At 48.4% G+C, this 27387-nt stretch overlaps 1 protein-coding gene across 3 annotated transcripts; it reads left to right on the forward strand.

Annotated features, from left to right (window-relative positions):
• Window positions 1–5601: 5601 nt before the first annotated feature.
• Window positions 5602–27311, forward strand: Fam107a (family with sequence similarity 107 member A). 3 transcript variants are annotated; one of them, XM_087906302.1, is made up of 4 exons: window positions 5602–5712; window positions 22344–22518; window positions 24063–24219; window positions 25012–27311. In XM_087906302.1, exons 1-4 carry the CDS (start codon window positions 5634–5636, stop codon window positions 25108–25110), a joined length of 510 nt encoding a protein of 169 aa, XP_087762428.1. In that variant the 5' UTR covers window positions 5602–5633; the 3' UTR covers window positions 25111–27311. The 3 variants fall into 3 exon arrangements, with proteins under 3 accessions (XP_087762428.1, XP_048277219.1, XP_048277217.1); XM_048421262.3 differs by lacking the exon at window positions 5602–5712 and adding an exon at window positions 13046–13259; XM_048421260.3 differs by lacking the exon at window positions 5602–5712 and adding an exon at window positions 13049–13282.
• The last annotated feature ends 76 nt before the right edge of the window (window positions 27312–27387 follow it).

Consider the following 27387-nt stretch of genomic DNA (forward strand, 5'->3'; position numbering starts at 1 on the left):
AAGTGCCACCCCAGCACCCGTTTCTGAAAGCCAGGTGTAGTGGTACACACTTGTGATTCCCATTGTTGGGGAGGCAGAGGCTGGTGGACCCTTGTGAATCACTAATCAGCCAGTCTGGCTGAATCAACAATACTCCCCAGGCCAGTGAGAGACTATCAAAAAGCAAGGTGGACAACCTGAGAAACAACACCAAACATTGTTCTACAGTCTCACACAAGCATGAATACAGACAGACAGACAGACAGACTGACAGAGAAACAGATTCATAATGAGAATTAAGGAAGGAAGGAAGGAAGGAAGGGAGGGAGGGAGGGAGGGAGGGAGGGAGGGAGGGAGGGAGGGAGGGTTCTGTAGCTTACATTTTATGTCACAGGATCTTCCTTCCTCCCTCCCTCCCCTTCTTTCCCTCTCTCCCTCCCTCCTGTGCTGTGTACCTAGGCTATGAACCCAACAGCAGCGCAGCCCGATAAACCCCTGCATGGGAAGCTGCCCCAGAACCAGGCCTTTAGTGGGGCTGCTGGGTTTAATACTGGGGAGGAGAGGCGCAAAAGACTGGCAGATGTCCTCAATAACAGGGCAACTCTGTGAAGGCATGATGCTGAGGCAGAAGGCACAGGTGGATCCGGCAACTCACAGTGGCTGTGGCCTCAGTGAATGGGTGGTTCGTGAAGTGGAACTCGGGGCTCTTGAGTTAAAAAAAAAGAATTCAATCTTTAAGATTAATTTAGTGGGAAGAAGGGCTCTACGGACCCTGTAGGAAAGGGTCCTTCATCTTTCCACGTCTCAGTGTTCTTCTCTGGAAAATGAAGTGAGAGCTAAGCATGAGAAGTTCCTGTAATCTTGGTACCCAGGAGACTGAGGCAGGAAGATAGGGAGCTCCAGTCCAGCATGAGAGTCTGTGGAGCTGGTAAGATGGCTCAGTGGGTAAAGTTGTTTGCCTCCCAAGCCTGATAACTTGCGTTCAATGTGGTGGACACATGCTCAAGTGTAAAAAACCAGGACGAAAACATTTATCTAGTGAGGAAGCCAAAGCATGGTCCGTAGATGGCTGCAGTTGCCCTTGGCAGTGTCTCACCTCCCTTAGAGGCCAGCAGCTCCACAGCCAGGTGTCAGCCTGACCAATGTGAGCACTCAGTTCACCCACCATGGAAGGACAGTCACAGATATCTTTAGTACTGTCCAAAAGCCACAAAGCAGGTACCAAATAAACCAGAAGCCACTCCGCTGAATGTGGCCATACCCACCTTTAACCTCAGAAGCAGAGGCCAGTGGAGCTCTGTGAGGTTCCAGCCCAGCCAGGGATAGTGAGGCCATGTTTCAAAAGAGACAAGAGAAGACAAAGAAAGAATAAACCAAGAGGTCCCTAAGTGTCAGGCTATGGGGACGTATTTCTGTTGTCTGTCTGATGTCTTTGACATTGTCATACTGAGACATTAACCTCTAGGTAAACACAATGTGGCAGAGTGGAAAAGGAGAGGCTCTGGTGGAAAGGGCCAGTAAGGTTACCAGCCACCAGCCCATAGAGATTTCCAGCAATCAGGGCATGGGAAGCAAGCAAATGGTGGCCTCATAAGGTACAGGAGGCATTCAAACATTCTTCTCCAACCAAGGCAGAGCTGTGGTGAGCAGTGTTTGGATATTTTGCATGCCAGGCAAAAGCACTGTCTCTGCCCATCATAGACAGAACTGACACCCACCAGTCTGGCAATGGTTGACGACTGAGTGAAGGAAAGTTAACTGCGTCAATCTGCACAGTCCTGGTAGAAGGCAATGAGTTACCCTGACTACCTCAGCAAAGACCCAGGTGGCATTTCTGAGCCACCTCACTTTATTGGTGCCTATGAGTGCAGAGCCCACTCAGTAAAGGGGCACTCCCAACTCTGGCAACGTTACCCCATGAGGCACAGGTTAGCCTCCATTTGAAAAGTTCGGCAGGTATGCCAAGGGCATTTTTTCAAATTCAAGTCTGGAAGTTGCTTTGTCTTTGTAATGCTAAGGTTGTGTGTGAGCCACAGCCTACTCCCTGCTGTGTGGGGAGACACTGGAGAAGGGCTTGGGTGTTCTCCCAACTCTCTGGAGTAGGTCCTTTTTCTCTGTCCCAGAATCTCTTTCCCCAGATGACGTCACTTGTGCCCTCGATCCTTTTGTGAAGGAAGACAAAAAAACGCCTGACCATTCCCTAAACACTGCCCCGCTTCTCTGTCCTCTTCGGTGGCAATGCTCAAAATGGGAGGCCTCTGGGGACCCCAGGCCCTCCTATTTACCTGAGCAATGCCACACAAGGAGCAGGTGTATCTCTCTTGATTGGTCTGTGGAATTACACAGCGTGTACACACAGGAGCACACGGGTCTCCAGCAACTTTCCAAACTGTGAAGGCCACAGTCAAGGGGCGCCTAGGAGACAGAACACAACAGGCTATGTGGTACCCTGGAGAGAATCCTGGGACTGAGAAGGGCATTCACGAAAAACTACAGAACAATTAATAAAATATGAACTTCAGTCAGCAAATGTGTGTCAAATCGGTTCGTTCATTTCAAGAAACCTACTATGGCACATGTACTCACCTAAGCATGTTTAATTACACTTGTCTACTTACTTATTCATCTGTGGAAGGGTATGACAGCCATAGCAAGTTTGTAAGGATCAGATGGCAACCAGGATGATCCAGGTGGGTCCTGGGGATTGAACTCAGATCCTCAGATTGAAGCTGAGCTTCAAGTGCCATTGCCTGCTGAGTCATCTTGCCTGACCTATATCTATTGTGATGTTAAGGATGGAAGATGGTTGGTATGGAACACAAGGAACTCTTTGTGCTATCTTCTTAACTTTCTTTTAAACCTAAGACTATTCTTAAAAAAGAAAAAAGAAAGGAAAGGAAGGGAAGGGAAGGGAAGGGAAGGGAAGGGAAGAGAAGGGAAAAGGGAAGGGAAGGGAAGGGAAAAGAGAGGAGAGGAAAATTGTTCTGATTTGTATACGATGAATCCCCATGCACCTCTGCTAAAGCTCTGGAGCAGAAGCCTGATCACAATAGCAGCAACATTCAGAGATGAGGCTTTGCGGAAGCAATTAAGCCGTGAGAACTCAGGCTTCAGGGATGGGTTAATCTATTGGTATATCCACAATTTGGTGACATTATTGGAAAGTGGAAGATGGACAGATTTGGAGGAAGGGGTTCATCGGGGGTGTACCCTTGGGTGCTATTACTCATGACTGGACTCCAGTTTTTTTTTTTTTTTTTACTTCCTGATGGCCACGAGGCCAAGCTTTGTTATGACACGTCCATCCCCCTGGGATACTCCACCTGACCAGGCAAAAGAGCACCAAAGAACTATAGATTGTGCCTCTGTAATTGGGAGCCAAAATCAGTCCTCCCTCCATTAAATGGCTTGCCCTGGGTGCTTTGTCACAGCAGGAAAAAGCTAATACATTTCTTTAAGGAGTGTAATTAGGGCTTGGGGAGATAACTTGGGTCAAGAATACTTGTTGTTTTGCAGGGGACCAGTTTTCAGTTCCCATCACTCACATAGGATGGCTCACACTGGCCTATAACTTCAGGGGATCTGACACCCTCTTCTGGCCAGATCCCACGGTGAAAAGTGATATGTATAGACTAAATGGATGAGATGAGTCAGACCTCCCTGCAATTTACCAGGGCTTACCCAGAGACATCTTTCCACGTGTGCACTGAGTACACATCCCTCAGTTACTCTTCTTCAGTCCCTCTCTGCTCAATAGGGGGCTTGTTCTGTCCATGGCAGCAAGGTATAGGGCCATCTAGGTTCAAGTCCCAGCCCTGCTACTAACCAGTGAAGTGACCAAAGGCAAGTCCCTTGAACCTACGCTCCTGGTCCTCCAGAGGGACAGAAGCTTGATCAGAGAGCCACTGAGTGGGTCCAATGAGACGCACCATAAGATGGCTGTCCTACCGTGCTCTGAAGGAAGGATGTGAGAGGAAAGTCATGCGTGGTGCTGACAGCTAGTTGTTGATGACAATCATGCTCAACCAGGTCAATCAGCGAGGCTCCTGAAGGTCAAGGTCACCTGAGATCCTTCAGGATGTTTGGGGTGTGTCGTGTGTACTCTGGGACACTGGATGGTGCATAAAGAGCTGAGCTCCAAGGACTTCTGGTACAAAAGCTGGGCCTGGCCCACCAAAGAGCAAGAAAACAGGATGACAGGAAGCACACGGAGGAGATGGGGGTTATGGTGGTGGGTCCAAGGCCTTAACAGCTAACTCATCATTTCTTGGCCCATGCAGGCACACCCTTGAACCGTCCAGTGCCCTAGACAGCTCCCATGTTTTCAGACACAAATTTCATGGATTCAGAAACTGGCTGGATCTTAAGTGTGGAAGTATGGCCAAGTCACTTCACCTGCTGAGTCTCAATGACTTCATCTCTATACTGGAGGGAAGACTCCACACTTTAGGACTGCTCTGAAGAGAGGCTTCTATAAAAGAAGCAGTGGAGAAGAATCAGTGTCTCAGGTCAGGCCATCAGAATTTGTGTCCTAGCTTCATGCTGAGTGACCTCGGAGAAGTAGACTAGCCTCTCTGAGCTTCTGTTCCTCTCCTTTGTTAAGTCAGAATGCTAAGAGACCCTACTTAGAAGGGTTATGAAGGTTAAAGGACCTAGACCACAAACAGTACATACTTTATACTCTCTTGTTTTATTTAGATGCAGTGTAGCCCAGTGCAGGCAAAGCCGGACATTTTACATATTCCACATCTGCCTAGTGAATGCTGCCCTTCAGACTCTTCCATTGGTCTTCTCTTCTGGCTGTTTACAAAACACCACAAAGCCAGAGAAGTCAGTCATATGGCATCCTACCAACTTCCCTCTTCAGCTTCCCCCTACCCCAGCAAAATCCTACCTCTCAGTACCACTTAAATCTTTAGGAAGTGTTTGTTTACTTGCTTGTTTTTTTTGAGACACCTTTCACATAGTCCAGTCTGGTCTCAAACTAGCTACATTACTGAGGGTGTCCTTGAACTCCTGATTCTCCCACCTCTGCTTCTTAAACTCTTGGATTACAGGTGTGCACCAGGATCCCGGGTTTTATGCTGTGCTGGATCTCGAACCCAGGGCTTCGTTCAAGCAAGCACTCTGCCAACTCAGCAACATTCTCAGAGTCCAAAGTGTTTGCTCTGAACCCAGCGGGTTCTAAGCACTTCACCGATCCGCCTGCCAAGCCTCACCTTATAACCCTGTGGGCGAAGAACTATGTATGGCTCTCCATGCATCTCAGATGAGGGTTCTGGTCTTTTTCTCTTGACCAGCCGACTGGAAACAAATGCCAGTAATGGCTCTTCCGAATTCCATACCTGCTTACAGCCTTCACCTGGGGCCAGAGACCAAGAACAGGGTGAAGTGAGCAAGAGGTCAGGCTGGAAGGAGGCTGGCAGTGCTCCATGTGATGCTGCAAAGGTATCCAGAGGCACGCTGTGCCCTGGCTGCTCCGTGCACAGAGACTCCCTGTGGCCCCGGCACTCTAACACCACCGCAGTGTCTCAGGAGCCTACGGTAACCAGATCCCCGGGCGGGCGGGTGGAGCAGCCTGGCGCGTCACTATCACTGAGACGCTGCTCAGGCTCTCAGTCCAGGCTCAGCGGTGGGGACACTCAGCTCGGGGCATGGCGCAGAAGCTGGGCGAGTGGTCCAAGACGCCCACCGAGGCTACCGGGCTGTACCGGGCGATGCTGCTCAGGTCGGGTAAGTGGGAACCACCGGGACCGCCCCCTGCAGACCTCAGCGCCTCTAGTCCCTCCTTCCCTTGGTGCCGAGGTTTCTTCCTCCCCATCATCTCCAAGTTTCGACATTTCTCCATCATTCCTTTTCTTCTCTCCCGTTTTTTTCTCCCATCGATTGCCTTCTTCTTGGGTGTGGAAACAGATGAGCGTACGCAAAAGCAGACCCTTGCTTAGACCCCAAGTCCTCCCTGCCAAGGCTCTGCGAGGTCCCTGTCGGGATTAGTATCTGGCAGTGTCCCCAAGAGCATGCAGAAAACAGCCCAGAGTAGGAGGCAGGTCTGGCAGCAAAGCGGGAATTCCGCGGAGGAAGAAAGCCCCGAGTATTGGCCCTGATGTCCCGTAGGTGGTTGTCCATGACGAGGGGACAGCATGGTCCAGGCAGCTCAGAAAGCATTTGCTAAACGTGGGCGTGCAGAAATTGGGAAGGAGACATGAGGAGGCCTTTTGAATTTTGAGGATGTTGTTGGATGACAGGTGTTCACCTCTAAATTTTTTGTTGGCTTATGTGCGGATAAGCACTGTACTTTCTGCTCAGGACACTTTAAAGGCCTTTTATTCAAATAATAAAATAAATGACTATATGATCAGCATAAAAAATAATTTGGAAAAGCGTCGAGATATAGAAAAAAAAAGGAGAATATGCCCTTAGTGAGGACTTAGATGTTTCCGTCTGGAACTGAACTCCGGGAGAGGGTTTGGGGAAAGGTAACAATTGGAAACCACTGGGACCCCTGCCCTCTTGAGGAAGTGATTCAAAAGTGTCAAAGGACTTGGCTCCCTGGCCAGTTGCCTTCTGCCCGGGCAAGGAGCGGGTCTCAGTCAGTGGTTGGCCGACGGACTATGCGACCAAAAGTGCTAAGGCAGCCGGTAGGTCAGAGCATTTCGCTGTAGTGGCGCCGCCGGCGTCCGCCTAGAGCTCTGGTCTCAGTGTTGCTGCGCCCCACCCCTACCGTCGCCCAGATATCGCCGCCCAGTTACCGGTTGCGAACTTTTGAACAAGGGTTCCCTTAAGCCCCCAGACAATAACTGGCCAAGGTTTCAGGACCAACAGTGCCTTCCTGGCGGAGGGTCTGAACCCCACCCGCATAAAGCCAGCAACTCCCAATCAAAGAATCAGACTTCAAACCTCAAAGCTCGCCTTTGGGGCGTCAGTTTTCCTAAAACTGACGGCAAGGTTCCCTAATCCGAAGACCTTGCGCTTTCTCTAGCAGCAAGTGCTGCTGTGAATCCGCTCTCAACTTGGAGCTTCAACACGGACAAGTCAGAGCTTCAGGGTCACAGGCTCGTCCCCTAACTTATCACACCCAAGCCAAGACGGAGACAGCAGCCTCCCTGCGGACTGGGTGCTTACTGATGGAGCACTCACTAGAAACATCAAGTGTTGTCTAGTTCTACCTTCATGATTCTACCAGGACCCACTAATTATCCTCTCCATTTAGTAAGTGGACCGTTCCAGGGAGCAGCAACAGCAGCCCTTAGTCGGCTAAGGACTCTCCCATCTACCTCAGAGGCAGAACACAGTTTCAAACTCAGGGCTACCTCTCCAAAGTTCCAAAGACCCTTTCACAGGGGTCGCACACCAGATATCCGGCATTTCAGATATTCAATATGATTTATAACAGTAGCGAAATTACAGTTGTGAAGTACCAATGACTTAATTTTATGGTTGGGGGCCACCACAACATGAGGAATTGTATTAAAAGGTCCCAGCATTAGGAAGGTTGAGAATCACTGATTTATACAAAGAGAGGACAATTGTTCCCATCTCCGCAACCTAGTGATGAATGCATCTATAGATATTTGGATGAGAAACAAAAGGGCAGAGCTTACCCCATAATCCTACTAACTACAGACAGCCTCTACTTACACCTGAGGATGTTTGTTGCCTTCTAGTCTATCCCATGCATAGTTTACCTGTACATTTGTTTCCTAGCGTATTTTCAGTGTTTTCACTTGAATGGGAACTTTAGTGCTGTTACATGAGGTATTACGATAATAGCGTTACTTAGGCAGGTGATCCAACTCTGGGGCTGAGGTTTCCCTGCCCTGTTTGATGAACTCTGTTCATCAGAATAACAAGTGTCCAGTTTCAGAGATGAGGAAGGCATGTTGAAGGTCCTCTACCTGGACAACAGTGGATCCGGGTTGGTGTCTGGACTGACACATATACTCATTTTCCCCTGTCTGGAAGAACTCACTCTGTGATAGAACTCACACTCAGTCTACCTGGAAAGCTATTGTCCCCCCATAAAAGTCTACCCGGCATGTTTTACTTTCACCCTAGGGAGGACTGCTTCTTTCTGCAGCCTGGATAGCAGGGTACCTCTTCAGGTGTCTGTACTCCTTGTCAGCCACCAGGGGGCGGAAAAGCCTCCATTTCACTATTACTCCCAGGGAACACTGCATGAAAGAATTGAACTTTAGTACAATTTGAACCTCACATAAACAACAAAGAATAGTTTGTTGCAAGTAGCTCCAAAGATAAAATGGATATGCTTGTACGTACTTATAAAAAAAATCCATTGCTTATCTGAATTAAATTCTTCTAGGAGTGCTGCTCTCCCCCACCGCCAGCCCCCAGGCATGCAACCATGAATTTCTGAAATTTTATGGTTTACTATGATCTGCCTATCACACATACATACACATGGGGGGGGGAGACATGAGAATATATCCTGATTCGTCTCACTGCAAGGCAAATAAAATAGGGTAAGATCACTCTTAGAGTCCAAATTCACTATGCCAACGGCAACGGGTTCAGAGCCAGTTTTCAGCAAAAGAACTCTTGGTTCTTGCGGCCCTGCCCCACTTCCCGTCTTCACGCCTGAAATCCTTTCCCCGGGGTAAATGTCTTCCAGTTCAAACTTGGGAAAACAACTCTTCCCCAACTCACAATCACCCTCAAGCTTCTTCCCCTGCCCCGGGGATCCTTTCATTAGAATATGTTTGGAGTGGCCAGAGAGGTGGCCAGTTTGATCCTAGGACTACTTTGTGGGCCTCTTTGGAAATTGAAGCTCTAAAACACAGGGTCAAGGGAGAATGTTCAAGTTGCTATGGAAACTTCTCTGATGTTTGTGGGCCCATCTGAATTGCCTTTGGTGCTCCTGAGCTGAAGAAAACTAAGCTGAAATAAAAGGAAAGCGTTTGGGGAGGTTTTCCCTGCGCTACCGCAAGAAACGCCCCGGCACTCAGCTAGCCGCCTTCCCTGGGCTTCAGGACCCTTCCCTCTCACACGTTGATGCGTCGGGGTGAACGCGGCACTTCAGTCTTCCCGCTGCGGGGCTGCCCACGGACTTCTAAAGCTCTTTGTTTCAGAAGAGAGGACAAGCAGGGGACAGAAAAGCAGTGGCTCCACCTTGAACCCTGAAGATTTCTGGAACAATCTTCCTGCTAGAATTCATTTGCTTAAGGGCCCCTGCTCTCCCATATTCAAGTCAAACAAACGTGACCCGTACAGGATTCCTCAGGACAACTGCTTGGAAGAGGCGGCTTCCCCCCGCCCCCCCCCCCCCCCCCCCCCGCCGCTGTTGCGACCTTACTGCTTTTCTCTGACAAAAGCAATGTGTGGATGGGTTTGCTTGTTTTTAAGCCACAAACCTCACAGAACAGTAACAAAGGACAAGGGCTTACAACTGCATTGTATCAAACAGTAGTTCTCAAACTTTAATACAAAAGATTCCCCTAGGGGAATATGCTAACTGGGCCAGGCAAGGACCTCAGTGATAGCTCACATACCTAGCATGCCCAAGGTCCTGCTTTTGAGCCACAGAACCCCACACACATACACAAAATTTCTTATTTAGGTCCCATCAAAAGTTCTGATACAACACTCTATGAGCACGCCCCAATCCTTCTGCTTTTCGCATCCAGAGATACCTAGCAATGGCGGTTGAGATTTACTCCCCTAGACGTGGCCTCTCTGACGAACTTGTGTACATAGAAGTGGGTTCTCTATGTATGCTCTTATTTTTTTTTTCTTAGGGAAGGGGCTTCATTGTAGGTGTGATTGTCCCCTACAATGTGGGGGACATTCTTTACAGGTTGGCACGGAGGTTGACTACACCCATCGTAAGGTGCTGCAATCTCTTTTATTGATGGCTGTGGTTTTGCTTCTGCTTGCCCATCTCCTGTGCAATGTCACAAGCACTCACACATGACAGGAAGCTGCTTCGATTGCTTTTAAGACCATGACAATTTTGAGTGAGGTAACCCAGACCTAGAAAGACAAACATCACATGTACTCACTCATAAGTGGCTTTTAAACATAAAGCAAAGAAAACCAGCCTACAAATCACTATCCCAGAGAACCTGGACAACAATGAGGAGCCTAAGAGAGACTGACATAGATCTAATCTACATGGGAAGTAGAAAAAGACAAGATTTCCTGAGTAAACTGGGAGCATGGGGACCTTGAGAGAGGGTTGAAGGGGAGAGGAGAGGCAGGGAGGGGAGTAGAAAAAAATGTAGAGCTCAATAAAAATATATAAAAGCAAAAACAAAAGACTATGACATGACAGAAACGTGATGGAAGAACACTGCTTCCCTTATAATATCCAGGGGTAAGGAATAGGGATAAGATGTACCCAAAATCACCCCATCCCAGAGACCTGCTTCCTCCCCCTAACTAGGCCCCACCTTCTGATAGCCTATTCAACTGTGAACCCATCGGTGCGTTGATCTATTGATGAAGGTAAGGCCATCACGACATAGTTACTTCTTAGCAGCACATCTGGAGACTAAGGCTTCAGCACTTTAACTTTTGTGGGGAATACTTCATGTCGAATCCATAGCCAGCATCAAAGGATTGAGACAGAAATCACCACAAGAATAAGGTAAGGCTCCTCTTTCCGGGCTGCCACCCCTATGGGTGAGCCTGTTGGGTCTGCACCAAGTTGTGCTGTTCCCAAAGTCTTAGATAGAACAACATAAAGAGTCCCGGCCACACAGTGGCACTAACACCTAGCACTGATGTTTCTTGTCCAGGTGTCCTTGGCCATTCATCAAGCAGGATGTCTTAGAAGAGTGGGTGAACAGTAGGAATAGTGACCAAGGCTGATGTGGGGACTCCGGGCATAAACAGAAGCTGTTAGAGTCCTTCCCTAGGACCCTTAGAGCCTCAGTGTTTGGAAGGCACTAAGGTTGGTTTTGATGGGCCACTGAAATCCCCAAAGAAGCGCCCAGTTCCTTCTCTGTTGAATAAGATAAGAAGGAAAAGGGTAGCAATAGCAGTCAACAAGTCCTTTGTTTTATTTAAATGAGGGCTCCTGTGGCCCAGGCTGGCCTTGAACTGGCTATGTAACTGAGGGGGGTCTTGAACTGCTGATCTTCCTGCCTCTACCTCGCCAGTCCTGGGATCACAGGTATCAGCCACCACACCCAGTTTTACACTGTGCTGGAGATGGACTCCAAGACTTTCTGCATGCTAGGCAAGCATCCTACAGCTGACCTACACCCCCAGCCCCTGACAAGGCTTTAGTCATCCTATTCTACTAGGAGAACTGAGTGAAACGAAGCAGCCAGGGTGGGAAGCTGGGGGAGGCTACCATTCCAGGAATTTCCAGAAAAGCAGAAGTTGGGAGCAATAAACATAGAGGACTATACACTGTTTCTAGAACACTGTCTTATGCCTGCATGCCTGAGAATGCACAACTTTAGGCTTCTATGGCTTCAGGCTTGAAGTACCCTCCCACAGGTCCGTTTTCCAGGTCCCTCCGTCTCCCTCCTTCCTCACTGCAGTTTTCCTGGCCTTCTGCTACTATTCCCAGCTCATTCCCACTCTAGAGCCTTGACACTAGCTGTCCTTATGCTGGAAATATCTCCCACATAAACAATGGCCAATTTCTTATGAGTCAGCCTCTCTGCCATGCTCACCCTTCCCAAGTTCTAGATCACTGCCTTTCTCTCATTCCAACTTTAACCTTCTGCACAGTCATGCATCACAGATTGGTGTTTTCTATGTGTCTTCCTCATCTGTACTCTCTCCCCCCCCCAAGGTGGATTCCCCAAGGACAGGGGTACCGTCTGTCTCCTTCCCATCATATATCCACTTAGGTCATGACAGGAATACAGTATATACTCAGTAGATGTTAGCTAAATAAATAGATCCTGTGGCCAAAAAGAACCCCAAACTGCATGGGCAATGCATCTGCTTACCATGGTGTGTGCCCTGGTCCTAATAGTTCCTGGACAACCAAAGTTCATGAGAAAACGGACTGGGATAAAGACCTAGTCTCACTGGCAGGTGCTGCTCTCCTCACTGGGGAACACAGGATAATGCCAAAAGCAGGAACACTCCCAGTGCTCAAGTGGAAGATAGTTCAGAGGTAAGGGGAAGGTCTCTGATCTACGAGCATGTGGATTTGCTTGGGGGTTTTGCCCATGTCCTCAGCTTCATTTGCACACAGTCTCATTGTAACCAAGAACAAGCATGTATATTGGGGCCCTTAGCACATGACAGTTCTCTCTGTAGGGTATATTTAGTGGACACCATCTCATTGAGGTTTTATTACCCAGCCACAGAAACCAAAGCACAGAGAGGGCTGCCATCAGGTCAGGTCTGGGTATAGACTCTATCAGCTACCCTCCTCCTGTCTACTACATCCTGCTGCTACTTCTTTGAAGCTCCAGGCACGAAGTTCTATGTGTTGTATTATATGTGTTTTGTTGTTCGTTTTGGTTTTTTTAGGGACAGAATTTCTCTGTTTAGCCTGGCTGTCCTGGGACTTGCTCTGTAGACCGGGCTGACCTCGAACTCAGAGATCTGTCTGCCTCTGACTCCCAACTGCTGGGATTAAAGGTGTGTTCCACCACTGCCCATGTATGCATGGATTATTCAAACCACCAATAGGTGTGTCCCATGTAGTTCAACAGATTTGTAAATGGCAGCTTTATGTCACAATGTTACTGACACCAGAGCCTGGAGGATGACCACGAACTGGGCTCAAGGAACAGTTTTCCTCTTGCTAGCACCCCAAGAGACCCTTCTAAAGAAGTCCCTGATGCCGCAGGGAGCATGGCTCCCATTCCTTGAGGGAAGTGCTGGATTTCCCTCCCATACAAACAAGGGAAATTCCTCCACAGTAGCTAGATGCCTTCTTGATGGGAACAAAGCTCGGCATGATTCATATTCCTCATCAGTCTGACAAAACAGGTATTTATTTGTGCCTCTCAATCAGGGTGGCTTGGACATGGTGTTCTGAGTCGTGGACATGGCCACTCACCAAGTGAAATAACAGTTTCTATAGCAACAGTTCCTTTTTATTGATATCAGAATAAACAGGAATGCAAGACTGCCTCCCATCTCGGGAGTCTAAGTCCCGCCCTTTGGGGGCGGCTGCCTCAGCCCTGGGACCTTCTTAGGGTTCCCTAAGTCTGAGAGCTGCAGAGGAGCTCACAGCTCAGACCAGACACTGCTCTGAGACTCTGTTCTGTCCCAAGCTGTCAGGCTGTGTTCTGGGAGAAGGTGGAGGGAAGGAGAGCGACCTGGGAGCACCAGAGCAAGCTGTCCTGGTAACTGAGCCCTTCGGATTTAGGTACCTGGAGACTCTGCCTCACTGGGGTGAATGATACGGGGATTGGAAGTGGGGGTGGGGGACAGGGATTGAGTGGGCTTTCAATTACAGTTCTGGAGCCTGGTGGATCTTTTGCTTCTAAATACTGGGAGTAATTTAATGCCTGCTACAGCCTTTCCTAGATCCATTATTACACAATAGGGGTAATAGGGGTGTGTAGGGTTATTGAAGAGGGGGGTCACTAAATAATCCACAGATAAACAAAAGCCCGGGTTCTATATGCAATGAGAACACAGAGCCTGGGTTTGGGCACCAGAGTTCAGCTCAGATTCATGTTCCTTTGGCCCCTGACAATGTGATCTGGAGAAATCAGATGGCGTCTTTGAGGTTGGGTGACCTGCTCCTAAGAAGGAGTTACCCACCTTCTCAGTTTATCAGGAGTTCAGTGGGTCCAGGGCCAGATGCATAGCACAGCACTCTCCGCCTGTGCTGTGAATGCAGGCTAGTGGTAGTGTCCACCTTGCTGATGAACTTGGCTTTAGCAATGCTTGGTACAGGGCAAGTCTGAGACTAGAGAAACCAGGCCCTAGGGGATCACATGTCACTATAGGCTGCTATAAGCAAGATGGTTTCTAAGTTTGAGGCTGTCCCTACATGTAGGTTTCTGGGTGACTTGAATCCTGGTGGCTTTCTTAGCTTGAAGGATGGTAATCCCTGCAGTGATTTTTTTCCTGAGTCAGTCTCAGGTGAAATGGGCTGGCACCAGACCACATGGGTAGCAGGATGGGAGATCTGTTCATGCTGGTTCCTGCCCAACAGCATGGTACAATTCTTAACCTTGCAAAGGACCCTGATGGCTCACCCTTCAAACCCAACTCCTTTTCTCACTGCCTAGAAAGTTTCAGTGAACCAAGACAGAGAGTTGAGGAAGCCAGTCTGGAGTCCTCTTGTTCAGATGGACAGGCAGCTTCAAGAAGGTTGGCCTGAGGCTGCAGGGAGACCGGGAGGTGTTGCCAGATATGTTCTCAGGCTACCGGCCAGTGAGGCACAAATGTGCGCCACCCGCAGGGAGGAAAGGGCAGGCAGGACACGTGGTCGCCAGCTTGTCACTTTTCTGAATGTTCTTCCTTCCTTTGCCAGCTTTTCTCAAAGCCTCCCTTCTGAGGTTATTGATGCTGGACCAGGAAGGTTTGGGGGATGGGGGTGAAGGCTGCCAGGGCTGTGGTTTCAAGTGGCAAGGTAGTGTTAGCATTTCTCACAGGCTGGTTCTCGGGCTTTCGTGTTCTCAGCTGTCAAAGGGGCTCAGCTGCTTCTCCCAGAGGTTTCTTGAGCACACAGAGAGAGCAAATGTAAAAGTAAAGTAAATCTGCTCTACTGAGTCAAAAACATGCCATTTGTGGGAGATAGTGTCATGATAGAAAGAATACTAGGTTTGGAGTCCAAAGATCCTGGCTTTGCTAACTACCCAACATGTATCTTGGCATAAAGGGCCTTGACTTCCTCAACTATAAAACGAGTTGCCTTCAGGACAATCATGAGATTCAGACCGAGTCCCATGCTCACCCCCAAAACGTGCAGGACAGGAGGCTTACAGTTTGCCTTGGGTGGGCCTTGCTAATCCAAGTACTGTGCAGACTGCATTGGGCACACCGTATCCTTTTACACTCCAACGACCTTAGAGTGGATGCCATGACCTCCACTGGTCAGAGGTCAGAGAGCATGGGTTATTTGCCTGACTAGCTAGGCCTGCGTGTTACCATCTATTGCCTTTGCTTTAACCTTGGACATTTGGCTAGAGCCAGTGTCACTTGTTTGTAACAGAAACACAATAAGAACATTGAAGGTCGTCGGAAAGCAGACAGAAGGGACATTAAGACCATGGGCAAAGCTAAGAATGTAGCTCAGTTGGTCAAGAACCTCCCTAGAATGCCCAAAGCCCTGAGACTGATCACTGGCACCTCACTCATGGGGCATGGTGGCTATACCTATAACCTTAGCACTTGAGAGGCAGCAGGACAATCAGGAATTCAAGGTCTTGGCTATATAGCATGTTTGAAGCACATATGGCATATATGAGCTCTGCCTCAAAGCGGGGTAGGAGGACCTTGGGCATCATCAGCCTTAGTCCCACAGCTGTTTTCAGTTTGACCTGAAGCAAGATTATCATTCTCCTCTGTCTCTGTCTTCACTGCCCAGGAAGGGACCAGAGATTGGTATCAAGGCTACTGTTCCAACCCAGCTGTGTACACCCAGAATCTGGCTCAGTCTCTAGGAAGCAGCTCTAGGACCTCTTGGGGAGAACCAGAGGTCTCGGTCTCTCTTCTTCACTCTTATCTCTCCGGCTGCCCCCTGCAAGAGGTCAGCCTCACCAACTGCCCTCTTAGAGACACGCAGGCCACTCATTTAGTGACACTTCTGGCTACAGAGCTTCCTGCCCAGCAGACGCTCCTCAGTCTTCCAACACCAGGATTCTCCAGAAGAGGATGCCTGGGTTAAAAACCTAAGTGTACTCTCAACCAGACCTGCATGCAGTGACTGTCCAACCATGGCCAGCTAGAATCACTTGGCTGGAGCAATGAGGCCTGAATGCCTCCTCCCTCCCTCCCTTCCTCCCTCCCTTCCTCCTTCCTTCCTCTGGTTTTGCAAAGGCATCTGACTATTGAGTCACCCAGGAGTTTTCAAGCCTCTCAAACACTAAGATGTACACCTACCTACTGAACTGGGATTGAGATGTGACTCCAATGTTCTCCTGAGGACCCCAACATTCAGCCAAGGTTAAGATTTAATGACTTAATGATTGTCCCCTCTTTAAAAAAAAAAAATAAGAGAACTCAATCCAAGGCTAGGATCGGGATGTATTTAACAGTGATCTCAGCTAATAAAGTGGCCACACTGCAATATTACATCGCTATTCCTGGTTTAAACTACCTGAGAGTGCAATTCACAGGCTGCTTTGCCATCTGTGGCAGCCCTGGGAACCAGCACAGAGCCTTTGGACCCAGAGCTAGCCATTTGCCAAGAGCCTTGTGAGGATCCGCAGTTCAGAAATCTTCAGTGATTTGGGAACAGAGTTGAAATTCAACTCAAGGTGTGAACGGCAGATACTTCCATGTCTCCTTTAAAGTATTGGCCACATAGCTCCTCCTTCACCAGCCCTTCCTCTCCCCTGCCAGCTCATTTTCTTTCAGAGCTAGCCTGTCTAAAGCCCAGTTCTTGGCCTCATCATGGCCACATCCTGAATGGTGTTAGGTTGCTCAGAACCCCAGCAGCTTTGGGAGTGACCCCAGATTCTACCCAAGGTGCCCAACATGACCTCCAGGATAATTCAAATCTTCTTCTGCTTTGGAGTTATATAGTGCCCTATCAAATACCAAGAATAGAGGGCTCCTACCAGCAACCAGAGCTGCCACCCTAGTGAGGCAGGTTGTGACCACAAGGTTCCAAGGCCTCCGGTGAACAACAGCATCTTCCATGAGAGGACCGACACAGAGTTTTCCACTCGGAAGCCTTGTTTATCAAATTAAAAGTCTAGAAGACTCATATTGTAGTTCTTAAACCCTGAGGCTTCCCATGAGCCCTTCTTCCTTCTTCATTCTGTACACACACACACACACGCACACACACACATGCACACACATACACGCGCGCACACACATACCTACTGAAGTTCAGCATTTAGAGAGGCACAGGTAGCTTTCCCAGCTGCAGCCGCCCTTTTAGAGATCCCTGCCTCATCATAGACCACAGATTTAAAAAGAGTGAACTCCCAGAGAGATCCTTAAGCCAGGAGTAACCACTGATAGACCTGGTGTGTGAGGTGATCCCATCTGCAGGGCCCAGTACAACATGAAGGGCTCTACTCTTACATGTGCATGAGGTATTTCAAGACAGTGACAGCAGAAGGGTAAGCCAGACAAGGCTTGTCTTCCCAGAGGGACCCTGGAAACCAAGACTGAGGGGGTGGTCTGGGGGTGAAGATGGACAGCCAGGCCAAGCCGAAGTTTCTCTGGAATGTAATGGGGATGGAACAAGCAGACAGAAGCAGCACACTGAAAGTGAAGGAAATAAAAATTCCTGAAGTCTGTTGGCCATTTCCCATACACGGCAGCCAGCATGACCTTTTAGAAATCCAATATGCCTCGCCCTCTCCCAAATCTGAAGCCAACTGTCCACCCTCTACGAACACTCCACCACCGGATCATGCCTCTCTGGGCACACTGTGCCTTTGTGTTCCCAGAACAGACCCGGTTTGTCCAAGGTGCAGGAGCCAGACAGCTGCTCCCAGGCCTGGAGCAGCTTCCCCTTCACTCTCAATGCTCACTTGAGCCTCATCTCCTCACAGGGGCTCTCCCCAGCACCTAGATGGTCTTGGTCCCATTTGTAATGGTTAGAGCAGGGCCCCCTACTTGCTTAGCTCCCTGCTGGGTACTTAATGCTACCATAATGCCTGGCAAATGAGAGGAATGCAAGCATCTGGCGATTGTATGGCAAACATTTTTCATATATTCTCAATTCCTATTGTGCAAGATTCTTAATTCTTTAATTCTGTGTAATTATTTTGTGTCCTGCCATACAACTTAATTTCTCTCCTATTGTTTTACTGGGGATATAGGTATGTCCTTTTTTGTTGTTGTTTTGTTTTGGATTTTTCTGGTTTTCTAAGACAGGGTTTCTCTGTGTAACAGCTCTGGTTGTTCTGGGGCTCGATTTATAAACCAGGCTGACCTTGAACTCACAGCCATCAGCCTGCCTTTGCCTCCTGAGTCCTGGGATTAAAAGCGTGTACCGCCACTGCCCAGCTATGCCTTTTAAAAATATTATTATTAAATAATTATATTTTAAATACTATTGCTACACAAATTTCCAAGAGTTATGCAACTTATTTCTGCTTACTGTCTTACCGTGTCGGCAATATACAGCTAGTTCTTTGAAAAGTGACGGAGCCGGCGAGAAACGTTCTGCACTGGGAAGACTGGGGCCCGAAGAGGGTGAGGGCAGAGAAACTAGCCAGGGAGTCAAGGGAGACATTGAAGTGTGGTGTGATGGCAGCCTGGACAGGGTGGAAGCTGGGGACATGGCGAGTTCTGTAGAGAACTAGAGATTGGAGAACTCAGCAACAGAGTAGAGAGCGAACAGGGATCTTAAAGCTCCAATTTGAATCAAAGCATTCTGGTACATTGGCTGCCGGAAATACAAGCCCAGCAACTAAAACAACTAATCCCCCTTGGTGGGCACGGTGGCAATTTTCTAATGTTCCCACTTAAAGTAACTAAAGGTGCCAAGATGTAACTCAGATGGTAGATGCATTGTCCAGCATGCATGGAGCCCTGGGTTTGATTCCTAGCCCGCTTAAAACCGGGCATGGTGGCACAGGCTTGTATTAGCAGATAACAAGTCCAAGGTCATTCTTGGCTGTAGCACAATTTTGAGACCAGCCTGGGCTACATGAGGTCCTATCTCAAAAGCAAATAAATAACTAAGGTGCTTCGTGGTCATTTTAAGAACCAAAAAATTAGAATGTAAGCTGAAAATAAATTGACTTACAAGAAAGATACAGAGAAAGAAAATAATTATCATTTCAGAGATACTTCTGAGCCAGGTGTGGTGGTGCAAGCCATTAGTTCCAGCACTCAGGAGGCAGAGACAGGGGGATCTCTGTGAGTTCAAGGCCAGTCTGGTCTACAGATCAAGTTCCTTCCAGGACAGCCAGGGCTACACAGAGAAACCCTGTCTCAAAAATCAAAGAACAAAATATTGCTTCTGAGACTGCTAATTCAATCAAAAGTGCATGGTACAGGACCTGTACAGGTCCAAACTAGATGGGGGCCCAGGGCTGAGAGGGGAGTGGACACAAGCTCTCATCCTTAATCAAAACACTATCTCCAATTGATAACTGCTTGCAAAAGAAAAATTAGTGTAAAATATGGACTCTCAATGCGTTTATGAGCCACACTTAACAGAGGCCCCACCCCCAGCGGTGGAATGCTGTCAGAAAGTAAACTCAGTAGTATTTCTGTAGACTTTTTGTCTCATATCAATTGCTTTGTTTGAACACTACATCTTACTGATCTTTTACTTGTATATAGTGGCTTCTGACTTTGTGTTTTTATGAGTTTTTTTTTTAGTGCGCATGCACGCACGTGTGTGTGTGTGTGTGTGTGTGTGTGTGTGTGTGTGTGTGTGTGTGCATATCTGTGAGTGTCTTATTTCTTGTGCTTTTTCTTTATTTTTATCCAGATTTCCTTTAATTTACCCATTTGTTTTTCAAAGAGATGAGGGGTCCCTGCGGGTGTCAGGTTGGAAGCAAACCATGCAAGGAGATGGGAACGAAAACCCATTGCAGACTGATTTAATCAACCTGGATCAGGCTTTGAGGTGTCTAAGGCCAGGCAGTTCACTGTCAGCAAATTTAAAACACAGTACAACTTGGGGAAAGGTTTCCAGGCAACAATCAGCCCAATTCCAGGTGCACAAATAAAGCTTAAGGTGTGACTACAAAAAGACTCTTTTACATAGTACATGTGGTCTTGAGGGTGCATTCTACAGCTAAAAGGCCTAGTATCTAGTGTGGTCTCTGACCCACAGCATAGAAGTCAGCAACCTAAAGTACTTGTGACAACCTTTCTAAGGATGGGAAATGGTCTAGAGAGGAAGAGTCTGGAATATTTATTCTGGGGAATTAGGGTGAGATCTGCCTCCACAGATAGCAAAAAGGTCTCCAGGTTGTTAATAAATCCACTCTCAGCTCTCTGGATGCAATGCAGATATTCCATGAGGAGACACCCCTGTGTGATTAACATTCCTAATTCTCTTAGTGTTTCTCTATGAGTACAAGGACCTCTGTGCCCCCAACAAAGAGCTAGGGAAAGAAGGCCTGGAGCTGGGTGAACTGGGAGGCAGGAAGAAGATGTGGGAGGGGAAACTGTGATCAGAACATATTGTATGAAAAAAAATTTCAATTTAAAAAAGCAGACATTTCTACACTTCACCTGGCTACCACCAGAACGCCTTCAGGTGATTAATGCTTTTCCTTTGCTGGGGTTGAAGGTGGAGACAGGACAACCTCAAATTCAAGGTCACCTTCAACGATAGAACAAGTTCAAGACTAATCTAAGCTGAGAGACAGAGACAGAGAAAGCCTGGGACAGAAGAGAGGAGACCGAGAAGGTGGAGTCTCAGGGTGTGAGATAGGGCATACTATCTCCATTGCCACATGGAAACCAACTTAGGGCTAAGGATCCCCAAGACCAAAGCCTTAAAAGTTTTAGCACCGGTTCCTAACAAACATTAGTGCCCACTGCGTATTAGACCAGATGCTTGCTGTGCCCACCGCACAGAGCATGTTCAACCCCACCAGCTGACACATGTTGGCTGGTGCTGCTAGTGCTATAGGGGTGGAGGCGGGAGGGCTGTCACGGAAAGACCTGTCTCAGAGAAGAGGTGAGAGCGTTTTTCTGGAAGCTGGGCTGAGGGACTCAAACCTTTCATCTAATATTCACTGTATTTACTCCGAACCACTAACAGCCAGGCAGCCGCCATCCCCTGTGACTAGTTTGTTAAAGAACTTTGCTCTGCTCTTCCCTCCCCTTCCCTCCCCTCCTCTCCCCTCCCTTTGCCTCCTGTCCTCTCTCTAAAGTGTTTCAAGAACAGGAACCTGTCTGTGGCAGAGAAGCCTTTCTGCCTGAATCTGAAGTACATTGACAAAGTTCTGGTACTCGGGCAGAAGAGGGACCAAGAGCAGTCACACCTGAGCTCGGCAGACGAGATGACAGCCATCCCTTTCTAACAGGGATACAGCAGCCCCTGCATTTCACACACTATACTCTCTGCTGTGGAAAAGGCGGAAAGTCTCAGCCCTCCCAGCAATTTGGGAACTACGGCTAGGGAATGAGACAATAAGGGGAGATGTTTTGTTTTTACAATATCTAAATTGTCTTTAACAACTACAGATTACATAAACACAAACACACACACACACACACACACACACATACCTTTTCTTTTTCTAGTACAAGCTTGTTGAAAGCAGAAACTCAAACATAATCCCCTTTGGTTTGGGTAATTTTTTTTTTCTTCTGCCAGGGTCCTAGTCAGGGTTACTATCACTGTGATGAAATACCATGACCTAAAACAACTTGGGGAGGAAAGGGTTAATTCGTCTGATACTTCCACATCGCTGCTTATCAACAAAGGAAGCAAAGACAGGAAATCAAACAGGGTAGGAACCTGGAGATAGGAGCTGATACAGAGGCTGTGGAGGGGTGCTACTTATTGGCTTGTTCCCCATGGCTCAGTCCGCTTTCTTATAGCACCCAGGACCACTTTCTTACAGTCAGCCCAGACTAGGACCTCCCACATAAAACATCAATTAAGAAAATGCCCTACAGGCTTGCCTACAACTCAGTCTTGTGGAGACATTTTCTCAATTGAGGTTCCCCCTCTCAGATGACTCTCAGGTTAACATAAAACTATCCAGCACAGCCAACGGCAGCCCATATGTATGCACTTTGGTATGTATGCATATGTAGAGGTGCATGTGTGCATATATGTGTAGAGGCCAGAGGTCATCTTCGGATGCCATTCTTTAGGCACTGTCTGCCTTGCATCTTGAAGCAGGGTCCCTCACTGGGACATGGATAAGGATTAATCTCACTGATTAGGCTGGCTAGGCTGGCCAGTGAATTCCAGGGACCCCCCTGTCTCTGCCTCACAGTACTCACATCCCAAGCACACAGCATCACGCCAGGCTTTTTCTGTGAGGACTGGGGAATCAAACTCAGGTTCTTGCGCTTGTGTGGCAAATACTTTCCAAAAAGAGCCGTCTCTCCAGTCCCATAACAAGCCATATCTTAAACCTTGGTGTCATTTTACTTCTGTACCCCAAATACTTTACAAACATCATCTTCAGTAGTCACAACAACCTTTTAACCTAGGTGCAGTGGCTGTTTGCCCACAATAGAGAGGCAGAAAGCAAGATTCAGATGGTCAGATAGCTTACCCAAGTTTCCCCACTAAGCTGTGCCCCAACGAGTGGGTAGGGCTGTGGACATCCTTGAAGTAACTTCTCTGCCCATCACTACAGCTTCGATGTACTCGGAGATCCAGAGGGAAAGGGCAGACATTGGGGGACTCATGGCTCGGCCAGAGTATAGAGAGTGGAATCCAGAGCTCATCAAACCCAAGAAGCTGCTGAACCCTGTAAAGGCCTCCCGAAGCCACCAGGAGCTACACCGGGAGCTGCTCATGAATCACAGAAGGTAGGATGGCACCCAGCTGCCTGGCCCAGCGATATCCTGCACAGGCCTGCTGCACTTAGAGAAATATTACCTAAAGAGGTTGACCTGGTCATTGTCTGGAGCCCCACGGGGTCACCAGAAGAAACTGTGAGAACCCAAAAGTCCCATCCTCTCTCCCAGCCCCTTAATGCGTGCTTGGATGCCACAGAAGCCACATAAACTTATTAAACACCTATTGCATGCGGGGCACCCTTCCCAGACCTAGAATACAAAAGTAGAGACCCAGTTCCTTTCCTCCCAGAGGAGAATGAAAGAATACCAGACAGAGAGTGTATGCCTTGATGGAGGCTTTAAAAAGAGTGTGGGGCCCCAGAGGAGGTACTGGGTGTGTGGGGCTGTCTAAATGACTTCATGAAAGAGATGAAACCTGGAAGGCCTAGAGCAGGGAGGGGAGGCAGCCCTGGTGGGAGATGGGTTGTGTCAGCAGAGAAAACTAGAGCGCACACAGATGTTGTTGGGGTATCGGGCAGTGATGGCTTCTTCACAGCCATGTTCCCATATGGGCGAGAGGATGGCAATGAAGCAGAAGAGCCAAGGGCAAGTCTGGAGAATGGCACATCTGCAGTCAGCCTTCACAGGATGGCAAGTGGAGGAGAGGGTGACTGAGGAGCTTAGCTCCTCTGAAGGTTCTGATCACCTTGCCCAGGCTGAAGGTGAAGGAACCGTTTTTTGTGGCGCCCTCTGCTGGTCAGATGTATTGGAGCTGGTTGTGATTTCCATTCTGAGATACAGCCAACATACAGCAGAGTGCCCCTTATACCCTGGACTGTTTGTGGGTTTGTTTTCCCTTGATATTGTAACATTGTCATGTTCTCGGTTACTTTGTGTGGTGTTCATTCATTATAATATCAAAAAAAAATACCACCACAATGAAAAACAGCTTCAAGTAGACTGAAATATGTGCTATATAATAAATTAAATTGGAAATTACATACACAGTATAAAATATTAATATATTCATGTACCTTAGTCTACAAGGAAAAAACCAAATAAGAAGAAATAATTTGCAAAAGGAGAAATGTAAATACTGGAAACATTTTAAAGGTCATTGCATGTGACTGACAGTCAAGGAAACATGAAAACCAGACATTGTTTCTTGTCTCCTAGACTTTAAAAAAAATTGGCTTGGAGAATGGGGATGAATAGATATCCTTGTAAGGAAATTAACTTGCAGGAGATTTTGAGAACGCTCAGCCCAGCATCTTCAGAAGCTCTCATAAAATACACAGCAACCACACGGCACCTGGTCTCTGCTGCCTGGGCTGAAATTCTCCTACTATAGTTCAAGCCTGCCTTGCAACGGAATGCAGAGGCTCTTTGCCTTTCTCTATAGCATGGGACAGCGAGGGTACACCCCTTCCCCTCCCTTTCCCTGGTCCCTTCCCCTCCCTGCCACCGGTGCTGCCCAAGCATCAGGAGACAATGGTGGGTTGGTGTCACCAAAAACTGCCGTCCCAGACTGGGAAGTTTGGGAAGGGAATCTCCTGATAGCTCCCCTCCTCCAGGGGCCTGGGTGTGGACAGCAAACCCGAACTGCAGCGGGTCCTGGAGCACCGTCGCTGGAATCAGTTGATCAAGAAGAAAGAGGAGGAGCTGGAGGCCAAGCGGCTTCAGTGCCCCTTCAGGCAGGAGCTGCTGAGAAGGCAGCAGAGATTGAACCAGGTGGGTAGGAGGCCATCACTCCAGTCCAAGCTACTCCAAGCCCCCAGGGAAGGTCGGCATGGCGCCAGGAATCTACCTCTGGCCTGCTTTGTGAGTCTAGTATGGTGGCTTCACTTCTCTGGGCCTGTTTTCCTATTAGATCTGACGATCATCTGCCTGAGAGCAGACACCATCTGCATTTTAGAGGTTGGGAGTTCGATGCCAGAAGGATAAACAATTGAACCAGGCTTCCCAAGGAGCACCCCGTCGTCTCTTACACTGCCCCCATGTTGGTACAGAGGGTACTCCATGAGATTACCAGGTTCTTGTGTCTGGAAGAATTGGCCCGGGGCATGGATGGTGGTGGAGATAAAGTTTATTAAGAGGAAAGCACTTACGAATGGATCTGGGATAGAGAGGTAGAACTTGTCCAAGGCTCAAATCCCCAGGCCGCCAGCAGCCTGGCCCTTGAGAGGTCATTTACTCATCAACCCCCTGCCCATATTCAGAAATGGTTGCATTACCTCATGCCTACTTTTTGATAGTGTTTTTTTGATAGTGTTTCCTGAAATGAGGGTAGACTTTTTTTTCATGTTAATTATGATGACTCTCTCTCAAGCATCTATTTTCCTGATACCCATCACCACCACCACAACCACCACTACTTTGGAATGGTTTGTAAAACCCACCTCAGGGTGCTTCTGCTTCCCCATGGACAGGCCATAGACATGGTTCAACACCACGGCTTTTGAAAAGAGGAGTCCTCCCCCGCCCCCCAGCCCTTCCAAATGCACCCGTGTCTCTCTCTTCCAGCTGGAAAACCCACCACAGAGAGAAGAGGACCACGCCCCTGAGTTCATCAAAGTCCGGGAAAACCTGCGCAGAATCGCCACGGAGGAGAGAGCACTGTAGAGTTCCCTCCATTCAGTTCCTGCCTCTCACTCTGACCCTCCTGAACCTGAACGGTGATGCCAGCAAGGCAGACATGAGAGGCTGGCGATCCCTGGGCAGCTGGGGAATCCCCGCACCCCATAGGGAAGTCTCTGTATGGACTTTTCCTTCTGAGCACCTGGCCTTCCTGTGCTAAGAGGAAGCCACTGCCAGGAAAGACCTTCCCAAGGTGCCCTCCCCAGTCCCACTCACCAAATGGGCTTCCCCAGCAGAAGTGGGAAGGAAGGCCAAATGTCCTTCCACTCTGCCTTGGCTTCCCAACAAGTCCGTGCTTTTGGGAGAAGCCAGCTCCTAGTGGCAGGAGCATCTCAGCTCTGGCTTGACCCGAGGCCAAGGATGCTTTGGAAATCACAGAGCAAAGAATGCGCCTTTCTGTGGCAAGGAAGGCAGGGGAGGTCACAGCAGGCTGTGGCCAAGAGGGAAGAGTCCTAACCAAGGCAGCTTCAGGCCTTGCTGGCTTGCTGCGTGCCGCAGCTTTTTTCCTTCTCGCCTGTCCTTCCTGAATTGCTAACCACCTCTCACCTCAGAGCTCCGGCTTCCAGCTTAGAACAGCACATTGCCAACTTCACTGGACATACCATACACACATATATGTACATACATGTACATGTCATACAAACTGGAGAGTCCTGGAAACAGTTCCTGGGATATGTGTGTCTAACACACTCCCGGGGAAAGCCCAGGACACTGGCTTGAGTAGTTAGCTAGACTGAAGCATCCAATTCCCTTGGTTCCCTGGCCTGGAGGTTCCCAGTGCTGGCTCTAAAGCCTGTATTCATTCACTATCCATAGATGTCCTCCCCCAATACACACACAGGAACCCTTGGTCTGGAAAACTCTAGCCTAGCAAATACAAATGGTCTTGTGATTGTAACTGCCAATCTTCAGTATTTACTGGTGTAACCACACTGCAATTCTAGCCAAAAAGAAAAAAAAATCTTAGCTTTTTAACTCTGGAAATAAAAATGTAGTTTGAAGACCCCACTGCCATGGTGACGGAATGGCTTCTTAGAGTCAACATCGCCAGCCACTGTCACCTGAGAATCTCCCCCCAGCACCCCCAGTCTGGAGCAGCCCCATCTCTTCTCCCTCCAAAGCCCCTTCTTGTGCTTTCTGTGTGGATCTTTTGCTCCTACGCTGTCTTGGATACCTACAGGAAGGCCTGAATCCTTTCCCCTGAAGAAGGAAACCCACGCCTCTGTTTTGAAGCCTTTAGCTGGTGGGAATAGCACTACCAGAGACGCGCAGATTTTCCTGTGGGTGTGCTGGGTGCTCGGGCTCCAGAAAACGATGGTGGGAGGGTAGCAGGGTGTGGGTGTGGCGGCAAACGGGGATTCTATCTCTTGCCCTCATGCTCTCTCTCGTGTGTGTTTTTCCAGCTCTCTCTCACATGCATGTGTGCGTGCATGCGTGTGCATGCATGCGTGTGTGTGTGTGTGTGTGTGTGTGTGCCTGCATGCATGTGTCTGCGTGAGTGCATGTGTGTGTGTGTGTGTGTGCGTGTTCCAGCTGTAAAGGTCTAAATGAAGTGTACCTGTCTTAGGTATCTGCTGGTGAGGTGTTATGCTGGTGTGTGTTTCTTAAATAAAGACAGTGTTGAGGGTTGTTGCTCTACAGGTATGTGCACTGTTCTTACATGTAAAGAGAAGCAAGACAGGGCACTAGGGATAGAGTAGGACCACCCCAGGGTCCTAGTGGTCCCTGGAGGAAATGGCAAGTCACAGAGATGACACCCAAAAGAATAAGGGTCCACAAGGCAGGTCATCCAGGAGAACCATGGCAGACACTTTGATGCTCTGTGAATCTGTTAGACCTAATCCATCTTTCTCATCACCTCCCACTAGTGACTAAAAATATAGAGTCTCACTCTCTCAGCCTGCTCTGCAGATTTGGGTGACCATGTGACCAGGTATGGCCAATGTAATTGAAGTGCAAGTCTACAGGATCTACCAGAAAATCCCATGCTTTGCTGGGAGACTGCCTCTGCCTCTTCCTTCTTCCTGCTTGATTGGGGATGTGATGCCCGGAACATTAGCAATCATGTTTAACCTGAGGAAAAGGCCAAGAGATCCATAAGCCCTGTGATCATTTGACCAAGCGAGTGCCAACAGTTCTCTGTCTCCAAACACCTTGTAAATAAAAATCAACTCCTGTTTCTTAAAGCCTCTGTGAGTCTGTTAGTCACATTTCCTAGCTGACTCTGCCTAGTTAGGGTGTCTATTGCTGTGAAGAGACACC

The sequence above is a fragment of the Myodes glareolus genome, chromosome 5 (genome assembly GCF_982192425.1).
Source record: "Myodes glareolus chromosome 5, mMyoGla1.1, whole genome shotgun sequence".
Lineage (NCBI taxonomy): Eukaryota > Metazoa > Chordata > Mammalia > Rodentia > Cricetidae > Myodes > Myodes glareolus.

Coding starts and splice junctions, on each gene's coding strand:
- Fam107a (XM_087906302.1), top strand. CDS start 5,634: ATGGCGCAGAAGCTGGGCGAGTGGTCCAAGACGCCCACCGAGGCTACC. Junction 5,713..22,343: donor GGCGATGCTGCTCAGGTCGG/GTAAGTGGGAAC, acceptor CCATCACTACAG/CTTCGATGTACTCGGAGATC. Junction 22,519..24,062: donor CTGCTCATGAATCACAGAAG/GTAGGATGGCAC, acceptor CCCCTCCTCCAG/GGGCCTGGGTGTGGACAGCA.